At 40.3% G+C, this 17082-nt stretch overlaps 1 protein-coding gene across 1 annotated transcript in view; it reads left to right on the top strand.

The window, feature by feature from the left end:
• ARHGAP15 (Rho GTPase activating protein 15) overlaps positions 1–16512 on the top strand; it is a 320557-nt gene extending 304045 nt beyond the window's left edge. Inside the window, exon 14 of the mRNA XM_009087780.4 lies at positions 15237–16512. Within this exon, the coding sequence (XP_009086028.1) occupies positions 15237–15420 (184 nt within the window). The 3' untranslated portion in view covers positions 15421–16512. The remainder of the gene's footprint in view (positions 1–15236) is intronic.
• The last annotated feature ends 570 nt before the right edge of the window (positions 16513–17082 follow it).

The following is a 17082-nucleotide window of genomic DNA, read 5'->3' as shown; positions in this document are numbered from 1 at the left end:
CTGTGGGTGTACGTGTGCATCTGGCCAGCACATCCCAGGCAGGGCTGGTTACTGCTAAGGACTCTTCAGTTAATCAGGACCACGTGAGAACCCTGCTTCTGGTTTGCACTCGCATCAGCTTTAGCAAAATATCACCGGCGGAGTTAATTTATGGGATTTTGTAACCTCTTAATATTGCTTGGGGTTAGTGTTCTTTCCAGCTCAAATCCTTTTTTGTGGGCCAAAATTAGGAATGCTCAGTTCATTACAATGGCTCTGTCCCCCTGGTTTTTCTTTTTTTAATTTGTGGAGATTGGGGCCCAACGCACTAATGTCCACAACAAGGTCATCAAAGGGTAAATTGCAACGCTTTTCATTTTTGTGCCTAAAGATACATGATTTTTCTCAGAATTAAGGCTGTGAAATAAATAATTTGTTTAAAGTTTCTCAGATATTCATTGGAACTTTAAAAAAATAAAACAAAACAAAAAAGGCTTTAAGGCCAAAATGTCAGTGTTCTGTGCAAAATAATTAATATAACACAACAGGATCTATTCTGCTATTGATTGAAAGGGAATTTATGCAGGTAATTCATTAAGGCTAGTGAGAGTTTGGCATGTAAATCCCTCAGCACATTGATGGGAAAACAGACCCTGTTTTGTTTTTTTTAATAAGATGTAAAATACATGATTTTCAGTGACAAATATATAGAAAGCAAAAGCAAATACCTGAACAACTAGGGCCCATCTCTTTGAGGGTTCTGGAATGACATGAGATCAAATCCTTTTTCACACACCGCAAAGATGCAACAATCATTTCAATCACCATGTTAAGAGAATCAATACAATTTTTCCTTCCAGAGAATGGTACTTTACATTCCAATATTTGTAGGCTATCACCTTCATACATCTCTTTTTGTGGTCAAGTGCATGATTACTACTTCTGACAGGGTATTGGCCATTTTCTTATGAAGATCTACAAATTCTTGTAAATAAAAACCAATCAGAAAAAAAAAAAAAAGGAAGAGCAAATCTGTGGACTGGAATGCACTCTACTTGTAATGGGAACAAAAAGCTGGCAATGAAATATAAACCTAAATCACAGCAGAATGACCTACTTTAAGGCATTTGCCAAAGAGACAGTGTTTTAGACAGCTCCTCTGAAGTAGCGTCTTTATGTCTATGCCATCTGCAGATTTATTATTGTGCTTTAGAGAAAAAAAAAAAAAAAAGAAAGAAAAAAATAAAAAAGGAAGGAAAAACCTACAGTGTGCCTGAACAAAACTCAACTTCATCTATAGAAAGATTCCAGTACTGTGGGCACCACACCCACACCTACTGATGTGGTCCAAGTTTTTTCTTTAGAGGCACCTAATTAAGAAACCCTGACTCATTTACATGGATACGTTTGATCTAAATTACACTCCAAACCACACCAAATTAGGAGCATCTGTGAATGCGAAGTGTTTGTTCCCAGTGCCTGGTAGAACAGGGCCAGTTCTGGACGGCACATGTTCAAGTGACGAAAAATATTTCAGATGTAACATACTTCTGAGACCCACTTTTCCACTAATAATTCATAATGAGTTAAACCAGTATCTCTGCTTCAGCAATTATTTCAGGCTGGGGAAAAAATGTCATTTTACTTTTTAAAGGAAGGATGGGGGGAAAAGCAGGAGCAGGCAACCACCTAGTTTGGTGGGGCATTAACACAACCATTAGTTACAATTTAAATCTGCGCAGCGCATTTGTTTTCAGATATACTTTACACCCATAGCCTGGACTGAAGGAAAATATAAATTAATGATTGGTTGTTGTTCACAAACAAGACCTTCTGCCTTGGTGAATGGTCTTCCCTCATTAATCAGTTTTCCAGAGGAGTCCGGGCAGAAGGCAGGGTCTCAGCCCAAAGAGGCAGCACCCTACATAATAATAGCATGAAAAATGCAAGACCACCAGATCTGAGAGTGATGCCTCCCTTTCCAGGCTGCCTTGCTGGTGGCTGACTGTGCCTGCTTGCAGCCCAGAAAGCCACTCTGTACAAAAACAGGTCCTGTGGCAATTAGGAAACTTTTATCCCAGTTTCCCATCTCCCACCAAGAGCAAGCAGGGGGGCTGCAGAAGCCACTGGTTGCTGCTTTGCCGCCTTCCTGACAAACTGAATAAAAAATAGCCTTAATCTCTCTCTAAGCAGCCCAAGAACTGAGGAGTGTAAATCCGAATTCCACGCTGGGTTTGCAATTCCCAGCCCACTGGCGCAATTTGGCACGACCTTTGGATTTGGCCCATGGTGTTTGGCAGCCACCTTTTATTCTTCCCATCTTTTATACTTTGTGAATAGTCCAAGTTACATAATGCCAGTGACAATTTGTTTATGGCGAGCGCTGGAGTCACTGTTTTATGATTACATTCAAACTTTAAGCCACATTTTGACATCTAAGGATCATCTTGCATTCTCGTGTACTCTATACAATGAAGGTTTGTGTTCCAGTGAGGAGCAGGGGGGGAGGAACTTTATAAATAACATGACTCCTTTTGTCTGAAGAGATTTTAATACATTTGTCTGATCTACTGTTTTTGCAGTAGCTAGAATATAATTTGAATATATTAATATTTTCAGCAACTGTGCTGAGAGAGCCCAGTTAATAACTTATGCATGGGTGTATAGATACACTTCAGACAGAGGTAGTTTTTAGCCCTTATGTTGGTAATACTTAGAAACACACAATGAAAGAGCCTGTTCTTTCCTCCTCTTTGTTGTGGGCATGCATTGTGATGGTATGGAGCCAGTGTTCTTTCTGTTGTCTACACAGCCTGGATTCAATAAGCAGTTATATATGCATATTATGACAATGTGGTCAAGGAAACCAGATTTTTTTACTATACCTTCATGTGCCTGTACAGTATAAAATCTGGTATTTATTTTTCTTGTCCTCATTCAATATGTTAACAAAATCATAATTTGATACAGGTTATGTTAACTTTATAATTAAAATTATAGAGTTAGATGAAAATACAGCAAGATGTTGCTGAATGGAAAATATTTATCTTTCCGTACATTACGCATTATGGTGCTATGTAAAATCATAAATCTGTGAAGCAGCTTTCTCCAGCCAATTTACCTCCTCCCCTGGTCCACAAGATGCAACCAGTTACCTCCTCTAAACTGAGGATTTTACACCCACCTCAGCCCTAACATTAGATTGCACTGCCACATCCTCTCCAGAGCTTTGCTGTGGTCTTCCAAAAGAAGACCCCTTGCCATGGAGATGAGCCAAGAAAAAGGAATTCAGAAACGGTCTGTAATTTTCCCAGCTCCTCCTGTAGCTCTCCCAGCACCTTCACAGAAAAGCACAAACTTTTTTGCACCATGTTCTCTGTGTCAGCACTAGACTCAGGCTCCCCAGACCACCTCAGGATAGCACTTCATCCATCTGGAAACTGTTCTCACCTCCCAGATCATTGCCATCCACACTGCCAAGTGCAGGCCTTCACCAAACACCATCAGCAGCCACCATGCAGTCAGCCTAGGGCATATGGGACAGCCCTAGAGCATATGGAAGCTTTCCAGCAAGTGAAGTTTACTGGGAACATCAGTTTTCCTTGTTCAAACTCTCAGTCCAGAGAGGATTTCCACAGGGCTGTGGCAGCAGTAGTAGCAGGCAACTTTAACCACCTCAGACAACCCAGATTGTTTCCATGTCTGGATAAGGGTCTCATAAAAGTGTCATCAGGATCAGGAGTTTTCATTCCTTCAGAGCATCTACCCCATGGAAGTCACTGCAGCTGCTCTGGACTCAGAGCCAACCCTGAGATTTCTGTCTCAGGGCAAATTTCAAGTCTTGTTGAACACATTTTGGTTTTCACCTGGCCTCCATGGTGAGGAGCTGCTTAACCTTTCCAAATTATATAGTAAGAGCTTTCCATTACTTCTCATACTAAATTAAGTTTATCCAGCTCTGCATCCTGAGACTACAACGTGTGCTTGCTAAAGAGGCACTTTCTAAGTTTGTAAATCACTTTACAAACATTCACTTCAGGCTAGAAAATTTCTGCTGGAGAGGCAACACCTACAGAGAGGTGTCCTGAAAGCCTCTTATTGTGTGAGTTGTGCAAGGACTGATGACTAATATCAAGTTTTTTGATATCAGCAAGATTGTCCCTGTTGTTCCTAAATCCTTCAATCTCTGTCGAACACGGTTTGGGTTAGGAGGTCTAAGAGACTCACGTATGTTTTCTCACCTCTTTTTTTAACTGTGGATTTTGATCGGGGTTAGACAGAAGCAGATATTGGCAAATCTGGTCACTGCAAGCTTCAAAGATGAAAGAAATACAACTACTGAGAGAGGTAGGGCTGACTGTGTAGAGTATAAAGACTTTGTAAAGTATCTGAGGCAGTTAGACCGGAGTCATCTGAGACCAGCACATGTGTGAATGGGTATTTGACTTTAAAGGAGCTAATGAGAAAATTCAAAGCTAGTTTAAAGCCAGGAAATATTGCAGAACTTGCAGTACTACAAAGGGTGCTTCTTAGAAAGGCACAGTATATGGAAAATCCTCCACTCCAGGCAGTCCCTGCATTTAGTGCAGGAGACTAAACACGTGCACAAAAAAATAAACATCAAGCTAAGGTGAGCGGACAAGACAGACAAAGTGTAAGTAGAAAAGACAATGCTGACATAGTAAATTCATTGCTCAAGGGCGAGTAAAATGTAAATAAATTTAAAGAAATCAAAGACTCGTGGCACATACTCACTAGTGCATTTAAGAGCTGTGTTCATCCTACTCGTGCTCAGTATCAGGGCTGAAACAATTGTGGTGCTGGGAGGCATGTTAAAGCATCTTTCAAATCTGATACAAATGCAGTGCATATACATTGCAGTCGTAGCTTGTGGAGAGCTCAGAACTGAACCTGGGAGAGGAGGAATCCTGGTTGAGGTCAGATCCCATAGAAAATCATCTCTGTTGGGTAGATCGCTGCAAAAAGACTTTCATTTTAAACAACAAGATGGTGACAATATGGGATAAAAAATATCGATTTTTTTTTTATATTGGAGACAGTTAATAGGCCAACATTTTAATTTTTTCATTATTTAAAAAAGACTTGAAACAAAATAATTTATTAAGTAATTGCAATGCTTTGATTTGGTATTTTTGAAGGTCTTTTCCAAACCAAATGATTCAGTGATTCTGTGATATAAAAATTCACAGAAAAAGGAAAACTCTGTTGAGAGTTTGTTCACTGACTTTTGTGGAACTCTTTGCCACATTCAATGTCAAAAATTACTGTGTTTCTCACAGAACTGATTAATTAATTCATGACCCTGGACAAAACCAATGTCTTGATAGTGAAACTGTTTCTCCTAGGCTACTCTAGACCCACAAGCAAAGATAAATTTCTGAGAACGATGTCTGGAGCTCAACATCCCAGGCTGAAATTCCACTCAATTGCCCCTTCTGGGCTCTAAGTCAGAAAGTAAACCTGTCATATCCAGGGCTGAGTTATTGCTGTCAACTGGATTGTAGCACAAAAAGGCTGTAATTGAAGGCTGCAAGAGGTTATAGATTGAACATAGTCAAAAGCAGTAACTCCACTTAGTAAAAGTAGATATCATCCAAAATGAGAAAAGTTAAGCTCATATAAGGTGAAATTCTGACTCCACTGTGGCTTCAAGTTTCTGGGATTTTTGTCAGTGACTTTCAGAGTAATCAAAATTTCACTCACTGCCCAGAGAGAGATGGTGCAAAGGGTGTGATGAAGTGAAAGTTAAAATAACTCTTAACCTGGGGGTCCCAAAATACATTTTCTGAGCAGAGACTGCTGCCTAACTCAGTGTTTTCATGATGTAGCAATGCAGACAGCCCTTCAGGGGACCAAGGGGGTAGACCTGTGCTAGTGGAGTACAGCTGGGATGTGCAACCAGAGCCACCCTGCTGCAAGTACTGAAGCTCTCATTGTTCAGCCCCCTGTGGGACATGGGGAACTGCACCACTTAGGCATAGGAAGGTACAGTTTGTGGCAAGTGATTTCAGAAAGCTGAAACATCACTCAATAGCTGTGTCAGTGCTGGCACCCTCCACCTGAGGCCCTCCCTTGAAAGGAAGAGATTACTGGGAGAGAGAGCATAGAAGTGTCTGACAGATGGACTAATTTTACTGGGAGCAGGAGGATTAAATTATAATACAGAGTCTCAACATCTTTCTACCTTTCATGTGAGTAAACCTGAACCAAAGAATGCAGTTGATGTGCCTCTGGGAAGAAGGGACAGAGGGTGTCCTGTGTGTTTTCCATACCCCCTCTGCTCTGGGTGTGCTGCTCAGAGTGGCTTCTCTCACTGAGGTACAAACCAGAGCTGGTGGCTCTGGGGTTTTTTTTTGCCACGTACTTTCTGTTTGTCCATCATTAAGCACATCAAAGCCTCGGTGTCCCCATCAGGAAACAATGCTGTTAATAACATTAATCCACCTTTATTAAGAGCCTTTAGCTCTATGGAGGAACACCAAATATTATTAAGACAAAGACAAGAGGATAATAAGGAAACGTGTTTTTTCCCTTGCTGACCTAGTTTCTAACCTCACTTTAAAATCTTCCCTTGATTTTAATTATGCTTAATCTAAAGCTAAGCTCACAAATCTAGCAAACTTAAGGGCTGCTTTTAAAGTGAATTTTTCTCGCTTGTCAGAGTTCCTCAAGCTTTCTGTGCTACAGTCAGGAGTTTATTTCCAGCCCAGGCACAGAGCTGGGGCATTTCTCTGCCAGCACGGTGGCTGTTGGGCTCCTGAGCTCAGGCACCACCTTGCTCCACTCGAGCCTGGGCACCACAGCATTCTTCACAGAACAATTGCAGTCCTTTTCTCATCAGCCATAGCCAGAGGCAGCAATAAGGGTGAAGGATATCTATCATGAAAAGTCCAGTGTCAATGTGTTCCCCCAATTTATTTACTGACCTTCAATGCAACAGCCATACTCCTGACCCTCATGAGATGAAGCCTAAGGGGAAATGGCACTGAGCACCAATTCCATATCCTGTTGTTCTGTGGTCTAAATTAAGTGCTAATTAATTACCACTGGCATCTTTGGCATTGCCTGTCAAATTGGATTTAGGATATCCTTTCGCTGTTTAAACAAATAGCCCTACATCTAGAGCTAAAATCCCACATGTCAGCATTTTCTTTACTTCTAAATTCTTATATTAAAATCCAGTGAGTATGTTCGTGGATTTTGCAGGTAGAATTCAAATAAAAGAAACAGGAATTGATATTGTCAATTTTGATTAATAGTCCCTCATTAATAAACATCCTGTTATTCAGTTTCCACCTGCAGTTGCTGATGTTGCCTGGAATCAATTAACTCATATAATTTGATTTATTTTACAAAGACATTTTTGGATGTGCTGTGCTGATGATAAAGGTTCTATATTTACAATTTCTGATTTAAGCGAGATTGTTACTAACTGCTTTTTATTTGTAATGTTACAAGAAAGCTTCGGGCATTCTGGAACAAAAATATTTAAGCAATTTAAAAAGTTAAAGCTTATTTATTTAAAACTATCTGTTGCCTTCTGAACCACACAGGCCACAAAAGCATACAAATCTGGGAACTATGAAAGGTTGGTCTTTACAACAAGCTAGTTGTTCTGGAGGGAAAATAATATTTATCACAAGTACAACTAAAAATAAATTTAAAAAATATTCAAGCACAGCAGATGAAGTTGCACCACCAGATAAAAATACATTTTAGGCATTAAGGTGGTATACTTCTGTCTGAACACTTATTATTCTATGTAGTTTGACTCTGCCTTTATCACTCTACTATCCAAACACCTCTGAGAAATACATCAGCATCTGCCACGGGGGGTCTTGCTCTCTCCCATCCCCTCCCCAAAGAGAGGCTCGTGCTCACAGTGCCTGTGTGGCTTTTGGGCAGGGATTTGCTCTTGTTTGAGCTAAATTTGCTGCTGCAGGGCTACGAAAGAAGGCAAAATGAATGCCTTGTGCACAGAGCTGCGGGCAGAGGAGTCCAGGATGCTCCTTGGGGAAGTTCACAGCCTTTAGCTGACTCCTTCCAAAAGCTGTGCCCAAACAGGCAAACTGCAGGCACAACAGAACATGGACTAGACAGACCTGTCCTCTTAAGAGCACCAATCAGAACCAGTTTGCATTCACACATAAAAAACTAAAACCCAAGCCAAACTGGGAAGACAGAGTGCTGGCTGTCAGTAAGTGCAAGAACCTAGCAGGTCACCCAGTTGGATCAGTTTTCCAAAAGAGAGACCTGGAATTTTAGTAATGGGGAAGATTTTGTGGAAAGATATTGAATCGCATCTCTGTGATACAATTGGGTTTGGGGGAGTGGGACTTGATCCTTTGCCCATACCAAGGTCTTTGATGGAGCCACAATCTGGTGATAGGCTCCTGCCCTTGCTGTCCAGTGCCCCTCCTGCCTTTGGAGCTTCTGTGACTCAGAAGATGTCCAGAAAAACAAACAATCCCAAGGCTGAGGTGCAGATAAACTGTTACCCCACCCCCCCAGCTTCTCAGTGGAGCAGGAACACCTCCCCTTGTGCAGAAGAACAAGCAGGACTTCTCCAAATCACTTTCCTGAATGAAGCCCCTGAATATACAGGCTGCAGTATCTTTAGATACCTAAATGTGTCTTTACCTGCTGTCCTCAGCCACCCAGCAGATGAAGTCATTCTTTCAGAATGCCACAGGACAGGCCTTCTGTGAGGTGTGTGCAAAGGCAAGAGCCCACATGCTCTTCTACAGGGTCGTCGTATGGGAAGCAAAGTTCACCCTGAGCTGAGACTTTAACTGTTCTCTTATTAAACCAGGCTAAGCCAGAATAAATGCCTTTCCTCAGCTTTTCACAGTCTATCCAGCCAACTGTGAAGCAATGTTCAGAGTTAGTTTAGTTATTATTCTCATTTAGGGCCAGGCTCCAAGGCAGTTCATCCAGGGAAGGGCTCGTGCTGTGAGATATGCAGGGGATCCCCTGAGGAAGCCCATTCTCCACCAGGGCCCTGTCAGCTGTCCAGGTACTATATATAGCCACCCAATGGTCACATTTAAAGCCTAGTCTGTGGAGGAAGACAACATCAAGTGCTAGTTCTTGTATCCCAGAGCAACTGAAGAGAAGGGATTTTTCCCAAAGTGCTGTAACACGAACCCACAGCTGCAGAGCACAGGAAGCCTATGGAGTTTCTGTAGGCCAGGAGCCATCCAGGCTATTTTCAGCAAAAGCAAGCTCTTAAGTATGTCTGAACTATTTCTGACCCCTCTTGTAACATATCCTACACCATGACCTGCTTTCTCTATTACCAGCCTAGCCATTGTTTCAAATTCTACCTATGGAACAAACAGGGATTTAAAATGCTTCATGTTTTACACAGCTAGATGCAACTAGCTTAAAACTGTATTAGTGCACTGTGACCCCTGAGTTGTGCTTGATTGCTGCAGAGGAAACCACATGGCACATTTGGAAAAGGACAGACATTGTGGTGCTTTGGAGCTCCTCTCTAGGCAGAAGCCTCAGGTCTCAGTTCCATACACACCAATCTCCCTGTTCCCAATCAAAGTGGACAGATCTCACAAGCTGAGGACTCCACTGATGGTGTTTGCATCTGTTTAGCTTCCCTAGCTGGTGAATGCCACTGCTATGCACCTGAGCAAATCAACCATACAGCCAGGACATAGATAATAAAGAGGTTTAGTCTGCATTCATAAAATACCAAGAATCTGAATTTAATGCTGAATTTGAAATTTATCTACGTAGCAGTGCGAGGAATTGCACAGCTGACACAAATAGAGTTTGTGGCATCAGGGGCTCCCTTACCACCAGTTACCTCCACAAGTTTCCCAAGATAGAGTTAAGCAATGCACAGGCCCTTCCCTTTTCCTCCACAATGTGTGTATTTTGGTTTCCCTCCTCAGCTGGTGTATCCAGCTGGGTATGGATATCTCTGCAAGGTTTTGATCTGTTATAGGACCCCTATTGTTGTTTGTGCTTTAAGAGGACTCTCAAAGCTGAAGTCCACCTCTCTTTTTAATAGCAAAACCCACTCAGGGTCTTCCCAAGAAACAACAACTGCAGCTGAACTGAAATAAATTGAGGACAGAAAATGATGTGGCTGTGATATGCTGTATCTCAGGAAAATGTGTAACAGGCCTTAAACGAAAAGGAAAGATGTTGAGGAAAAAACCTGATAGTTTAGGTTATCTGTGCTTCATGTTATAGCTGTGGCTCCTTCCTAACACTGAAAAACCCAGCTGCAAAAGCCCTGCGAAAATGTTCTTATACACACACAGACATTATCACTTCCTAGGACAGTACGTTTTATTATCAGGTTATTTTCCAGTACATTTGGCACAGTTAAGGTAAGTATATTAACTTTACTTCCAAATAAAGAAAACAAAGTTGTACTGAATGTCTCAGCCACTGTCAATGAGTTAAGAACTGACAGGAGGTCCAAGTAATCAACCCTGTCTACAGCACTGAGCTTTCCCCTGGGACACCTCCTCTGATCATACAATGTATCTGACTGGCATGGATGTAGAATTGCTTTCAATAAAGATTTTATTTCAAGGTTGGATGATTCTTTCCCAAATGTCTTGTCTCTAAAGCAAAGTATGTAATACCTGTTATTTTTTAACTCCTGTGAACCAGCGTTTGGGAAGGAGAGGAACATAAAATGTTGAACTGAAAGCTGTTCATCAAAAGAGACAAATTTTAACAAATTGATTGGGAGCTCTGCAATACCAGAAGTCAGAAAGCTGCTGCATAAAAACTGGCCTGTACCAGTGCAGTGAAGAGGCCTGTTAACAAAATTATTGCTGGGGAGAGCTGAAGGCAGCTGAGCCCTTACCAGGGCCAAGTCCTTAAGCTACAACATTACATTTGCATATGCCTGAGAATAGATAGGAAAGAGATATTGGCTAATTTGAGGATAATTATTGGCAAAGTGAATCAATGGGAGGCACACACTTTGACCTATTAAGGCAGTTCACAGGAACTTACATCTCAAATCAGTCCCATCATCCATCAGGATGGGCAACACCGGCTATGACAGTGGTTGCCAGCACGGTTCAGCAAAGCCACAAAACCCACCCAAATGGGCTGTCATGGAATACCCCACTCAGAGAGGAGCTGGGTCCCAATTCCATGAGGTTAGTTCCTATACCAAGAGGAGACATGGCACAAATACAGCATTTTTAATCTTTTGGGTGGAGTTCCATTTATTCCTATTTATCTTTGATCTCTCTTGGCCTCTGTGTTGGTCTTGGTTTCTGTCTCTAGTGGCAGAGACTTCCCTAGTGATCACAAATATTATGCATAACTGGAGGACAGGATTCTGAAAACAACAAAACCTCATTTTATCCCTCTGTCCACCGCTGAATTCAGGGAATGGCATTTCCTACACCTGCCATTCTAGCCCATAACCTCATACCAAGTGACCCCTTCTTTCTCTTCTGACCCCCTCATTTTGTAATGTGATGCCCTTTTGTCACAGTCTATATTACCAGTTTGTGGAAGAGTAACAGGATTGTCCTATTGAAAAGTTACCCTTAAATATCTTTTAAAACACTGAAAGAATACCAGGCATGGCTAAAAACAGTTCTGCTAAGGGTAGAAATGCCCCTGACATTGAGCAAAATTAAATCCTCATAGGCTGGAAAAGGATAAGAAAGTAAAAGTGAGCAGTTCTCAAAGCAGCTGGCTCTACCCTCCAACACTCTCCAGCCTACAGTAAAACAGTGTCCTTTCCAATGGGATTTTCCTCCCTAAGTACACTGAATTCCCCAATGTTTGATGTGCAATTGGAATATTAAGATGTTAAGGAGTCAGAGTCCCTGTGGAAACCCTTTCTCCTCCTCAGCAGTTACTACAAAGTAAAAATGGATGAAGAACATTTCCTAACACCTACTGTGTTTGGAGCAGCAATCCAGTGTGCTTTCCAAACGTCCAAAATTAATAAGGATTTTATTTAGAGAGTTTGAAAAGTGTAGGTTTAATGGAACTAGAGAGCCAAGTCACCATACAATGACCCTCTTAGCTGTAGGCTTGCCCTGCTCTCTGTTACACGTTTTCCAGCTTGCAGTTGCCTTGGCAACAGCCAAAGCATAAATTCCTAGTATTTTTCCTTATATATCTGCCATTGACACTACAGCCCTCCTATCAGACACTTTTGCTGTTTTAATTCATCATTAGTTTCATTACTATTAATAATGAGAACTGTGTTTTCTGCATTTCTCCTGACTTGTGATTTTAAGGACTGAAGACATTCTTGAGACTCAGTTATTTTGGAGGAAAAAAAAATAATCTTGTGCAGCATAGCACCCAACAATTTCTTGATATGGTTCCAACATCTGTGGCACTGGATTATAGATTGTTTCTAAAATAACCTTAAATGGATGGATCATTGCTCCTTTCATTTGGGCTTGACAAAAAGTACCTCTGGCATTTCCTTTCACTCTTTATGTTGAAAATGGCGTGTCACTCTTTCTGCTCCTTTTCTTGCCAAAAAAAGAATTCTTGTCCATTTTTTCAATATTTTCACTTTTAACAACTCAATTTCACCTAGTACCTATAGTAATAGAACTAAGTGTGCAGATTTTATTTTGATTTGCACTGACTTCTTCTTTTGTGGAGAGATGATAGAATAATCAGTTATAGAATTTCTTTGGTATATGTCTGTAATCCAAAAAGACATCAAGTCCAAAACTTATAATTATTCTATTCAGGGTGGAATAAATTCCTTCTTTCTACTTCTTCAGTAGCTGTGTTTTACCACATATTATTTAGCTATTCAGACTTTCCACGTTTCCAACTTTGCTTGCTTTATGCGTTTCTTTGTTCTTATGGTGCAAACAAGTGAAACTGCATTGTTATCTCAAGGATTTTCAAGACACTTTCTCAATATAGTACTGCTTACTCTAGCATTAAGGTCAGGGAACCCAAATTTACACAAATTTCCTTTATGCCACATTACCACGTTACAAACAAGCCACAGTCAGTTCCTCTCCACCACCAACACGCACCAAGCCCAGCCTCCATTGCCTCATGCCATACCCCCACCCCCTGATTGCTGGGAAGTGTTATCACACCTGGACTTTGCCAGGATGTCACGAGAAGGATGGAATCTCCAGGATAAACCAGGGGAGTTATTCTCCTTCAGGAAGATGGCAAGGAAAAGCAGAGGGAGTGGCCATGCATCTTCCATTTTCTGTCCCCATGAGGAGCACAGGGCCTCAACACCTTGCTGCACATTTCACAGACAAAGGAAGGCAGTCCCCCAGTCCCTTCAGTGAACTGAGCTCTGCTGCCACATTTCTTCACCCTGATTCTGCTCATCCATGGTCCATTGCTTCCTTCTCCCTGCAAGGGGCTTCTCCTTCAGCTCCATCAATGCTGTCCATCATCAACACCCTCTTGTCTCAAAGCTATGGCTTTGAGACATAAATTAAGTATTGATATTTAACGTTAGAATTTTGAATTAGTAATTGACATGTAACTTTAAAATTACTGCATTTTAATTTAAGAAATAATCAATAAATTGGATATTTCTACAGTTACCCAAGACAAAGCTGCTGAATTTCCCCCTCCAGTGAACATGCATGTCTACTCCTGCTGATGCCATCTCCAAATACCTTGTGAAGTTTCTAACTTTTACTGCACAACAAGCTCAACAGAAACCAAATCTCTCTCCTGGAGAGGTCCCCAAGCTTTCTGTATATGCCTCTGCATAAGTGGCATGAAGCAAAACAATCTCATCACCTCTGTAACATTTTTAATTGTGATAAAGATGTGTCACATCCATCAGAAGCCCACACAGTCACTTGGCAACAAAACTTCTAACTTTTGAGACTTTCTGAACTCCTAAGAGAAGAGATGATATATTAATATTACCACAGAGGAAAGATAATTAATTTTTAAAAATTTTAATGAAGATGCTATATTTTAAGAAACTAATAGTTAAGCCAATCTGATTAGTGCCATATGGAGAGTGTTTTGTGCAATGGACGCCACGGTTACTAGCATGAGGCAGAAGTAATTCTTCCTATTTATATATGGGAAAAAAACCATGAGTGTTGATGCTCCAGGAATGTGGTAAACGATGAGATTGGCACAAATCCACAAGAGATGCTTTTTGCTGTGTGACCCACCCACTAACATGAAAGAAACACTTTTATGAGTGCCTGGAGCCATCAGGTCTCACAAAATTTCTTTCCCTTATAGTGTGGCTTGCTGTAAGTTCAGCTGCAGGTATGGGAAAACAGAGAAAGCTGTGATGGCTTTTAAATGGCTGTCTGGATTTTGAAAAGGTAAATGAGTGACAATGGCAGAGAGGGGGGGAAAGCAGAACTTGGCTTCAACAATCCACTTGGAATATTTGAGTTAAAACTAGCAGGTTAAGGAGGCATCCATAAATTCAAACATTTACATAATAAAGCTACATTTAGTTTGCATTCCTTGGTGGAGCTGTGCAATTTATTTATAAAATATGTGTCTTCATTTACTAGTCTTTCCAACCCTAGGATACATAATATATTCTGGAGGGCTGAGGGAAATGGATTTCTACTTAGTCTGTACTCACCACCGCAGAGATTTATGCCAAACTTCCTACCTAAACTCCATCCATTAAACCTGTACTGTTCTTAGACCATCCTTAATGCCCTTTCCACAGGAACATTAAGTCTTAATATAGACACAAGATCAACTTTTAATAATAATAGTCCTTCTCTTGTAATTTTGTGGGTAATATAGATATCAAAGGTTATAATCCTTACCATTATTTTCTAAGTCATCTCATTAAGGTATGTGGTCTCTGTGTCTTTCAAGAAACTTTGTGTCAGGATAAGGCATGCAAAAGTCTTTAGTTACATAAATTTCACAATCCATTTCAGACCATACTCACTTTATTGGATTTAAATTAGCAAAAGGAATGTGTTTCATATGAGCCCTATATTAAAGGTTTGTTTTTTGTTTTTTTTTTGGTTTTCACAACTCTTTCAGTGCTGGAGACCATGTTAAGGGAAGCAGGGAATCTTCTCCCTGGCACTACCAAACCCCTCCTTTCCTTGCTTGTCACACTTGCAGAAATTTCCCTTGCCTCCCTGATTTCTTTATTTTGTGAAAGTTAACCAAACAAACACCCCTATCAGGAGAAACATTTTAAAAGTGCCTCTATGTGCTTCAAGAGCAACAGTGACTCCTCTGACACCCTTCTTTTTTAACCAGTTCTTTCCTTTTGTCAACAGGATAGCAGCCAAGGAATCCGTGAATCTTATGTCAACACAGAGCTTGGGAATAGTGTTTGGACCAACACTCCTTAGACCTGAAAAGGAGACAGGGAACATGGCAGTCCACATGCTGTACCAAAATCAGATAGTTGAACTTATGCTGAGCGAGTACAGCAAGATCTTCGGCTCGGAGGAAGACTGACAGACAGGGCCTGTTATTGAAAACGTTCACATCTGTCTTGATGTCTAATATTTTTACATTTCTGTAAACATATTTCTGAAATATTTCTTTTTCTTTCAAGTGACAGATGCCTCATTTTGTGCAAACTTAATGATGATTTTGTGTCTAATTTTCAAACATTGGAATAAAAAATATTGTCAACATTTGCCTATATGTATTCTGCATTAACCCTTTGAGAGTTTCATTATGCTAGCACTCCAAGTGTCACTTTTTCTGCAAGCTGAGCATACAGCATATGGCCCTAGACCATAGAAAATGCTGTTTACCAACATATGCAATGGCACAGAAAGACAGATAATAATTGAGGAGGTTTGTGGAAAAGGGATTAAAGTATGTATATTTAAAGCAATGAATTAAAGCAGTGACACGAGATCATTCATAGCTAATCTGAGTATAATTTACCTTTCTCTTTTATCTACGTTGAAAATTAAAGACATGATGAATAATCATTTGTCTATCCCGAGAGCTGGGAAAAAAATTGCATTTAATGTTTTTAAACAAATAAAATAAACAAACACAAACAAAATGAGAATGTCACCATTTGCATAACAGTTCCTGAAAGAAATTAAAAATGGAATTGGAACTTTGGCATTTTTACTTAAACGCAGTACATGAAATGAAGACATTGCATGACTGCTCATTTTAATGTAACATCCATTTTGATTCTTCATCACACTGTACATCTGCCCGCTTTCCCCAGCTATCTCATGTTCTGTAGCATTTGTATTGTGCTCCTGAGGATGCTTTATTGGTGAACTACATTAAATTCATCTAGAAAGAACTTTAAAAAAAAAGCCTTTTCATATGCCCTCAGGATTACTTGGCTAGACTTGAATCAATTTATGCATTTGATGGTTAGTTTCAGTTGTCATGGATAAACAAAAGGGTAACTGTCTAGAATATATCAAATATTGTTTCATTTTGAAATGTATGTTTCCAGCTATACACATCTCCTACCCTGTTTTGTAAAAGTATTCTGCTGATAAAATGTAGACTTATGTTTGACAGCTTTTTAATCAAGTTCAAAGAGAATAAATAAAACTAATCCAGTGTGGTAAAGAGTCTGTCTGGTTATCGATTTGTTCATAAAATGAAAAATAAACCATGTAAATAAGATGTGTGAAACACAGATCCAGAAGCAAATATTTAAAGCAATTAAAGACCCCAAAACATAGGATTAATGCATAGGTCTGCTGTGCATGAGAGATATGCCTTCAGTATCACCTCAGCAGATCGTGGGCTGCTTCAGTTTTTACTCAGCATTGTTGTGCAAAATTCCATGTTATTCAGGAAAGGTCACTCCTGGAGTGGTCATTTATGGGAACAAATATATAATGAGGCCTGATTGTTAGCTAAGACCAGGTTCTTTCATCAAGTGCTAACACAGGCAGAAAACACGAAGAAAACATGAAAAGCAGCCCTGAGATGGTTTTTCTGACTGCTCACGTGTCTGAAAAATCAAGCAAAACAGAGGGGTAGTGACCAACAATTAAAATGAAAAACACAAAACCAAACAAAATCTCCCTCGTATCACAAATATCCAGCTCAATAACTTCTGAACAAAACTATAATGCACTGGAGAGCCCAAATTCACTTTATGATCAAGAAAATATTTTTCATGGT

The sequence above is a fragment of the Serinus canaria genome, chromosome 7, assembly GCF_022539315.1.
Source record: "Serinus canaria isolate serCan28SL12 chromosome 7, serCan2020, whole genome shotgun sequence".
NCBI lineage: Eukaryota > Metazoa > Chordata > Aves > Passeriformes > Fringillidae > Serinus > Serinus canaria.
Note: the sequence above shows the minus strand (reverse complement) of the source record. Positions and strands in the feature narration are given on the sequence as shown.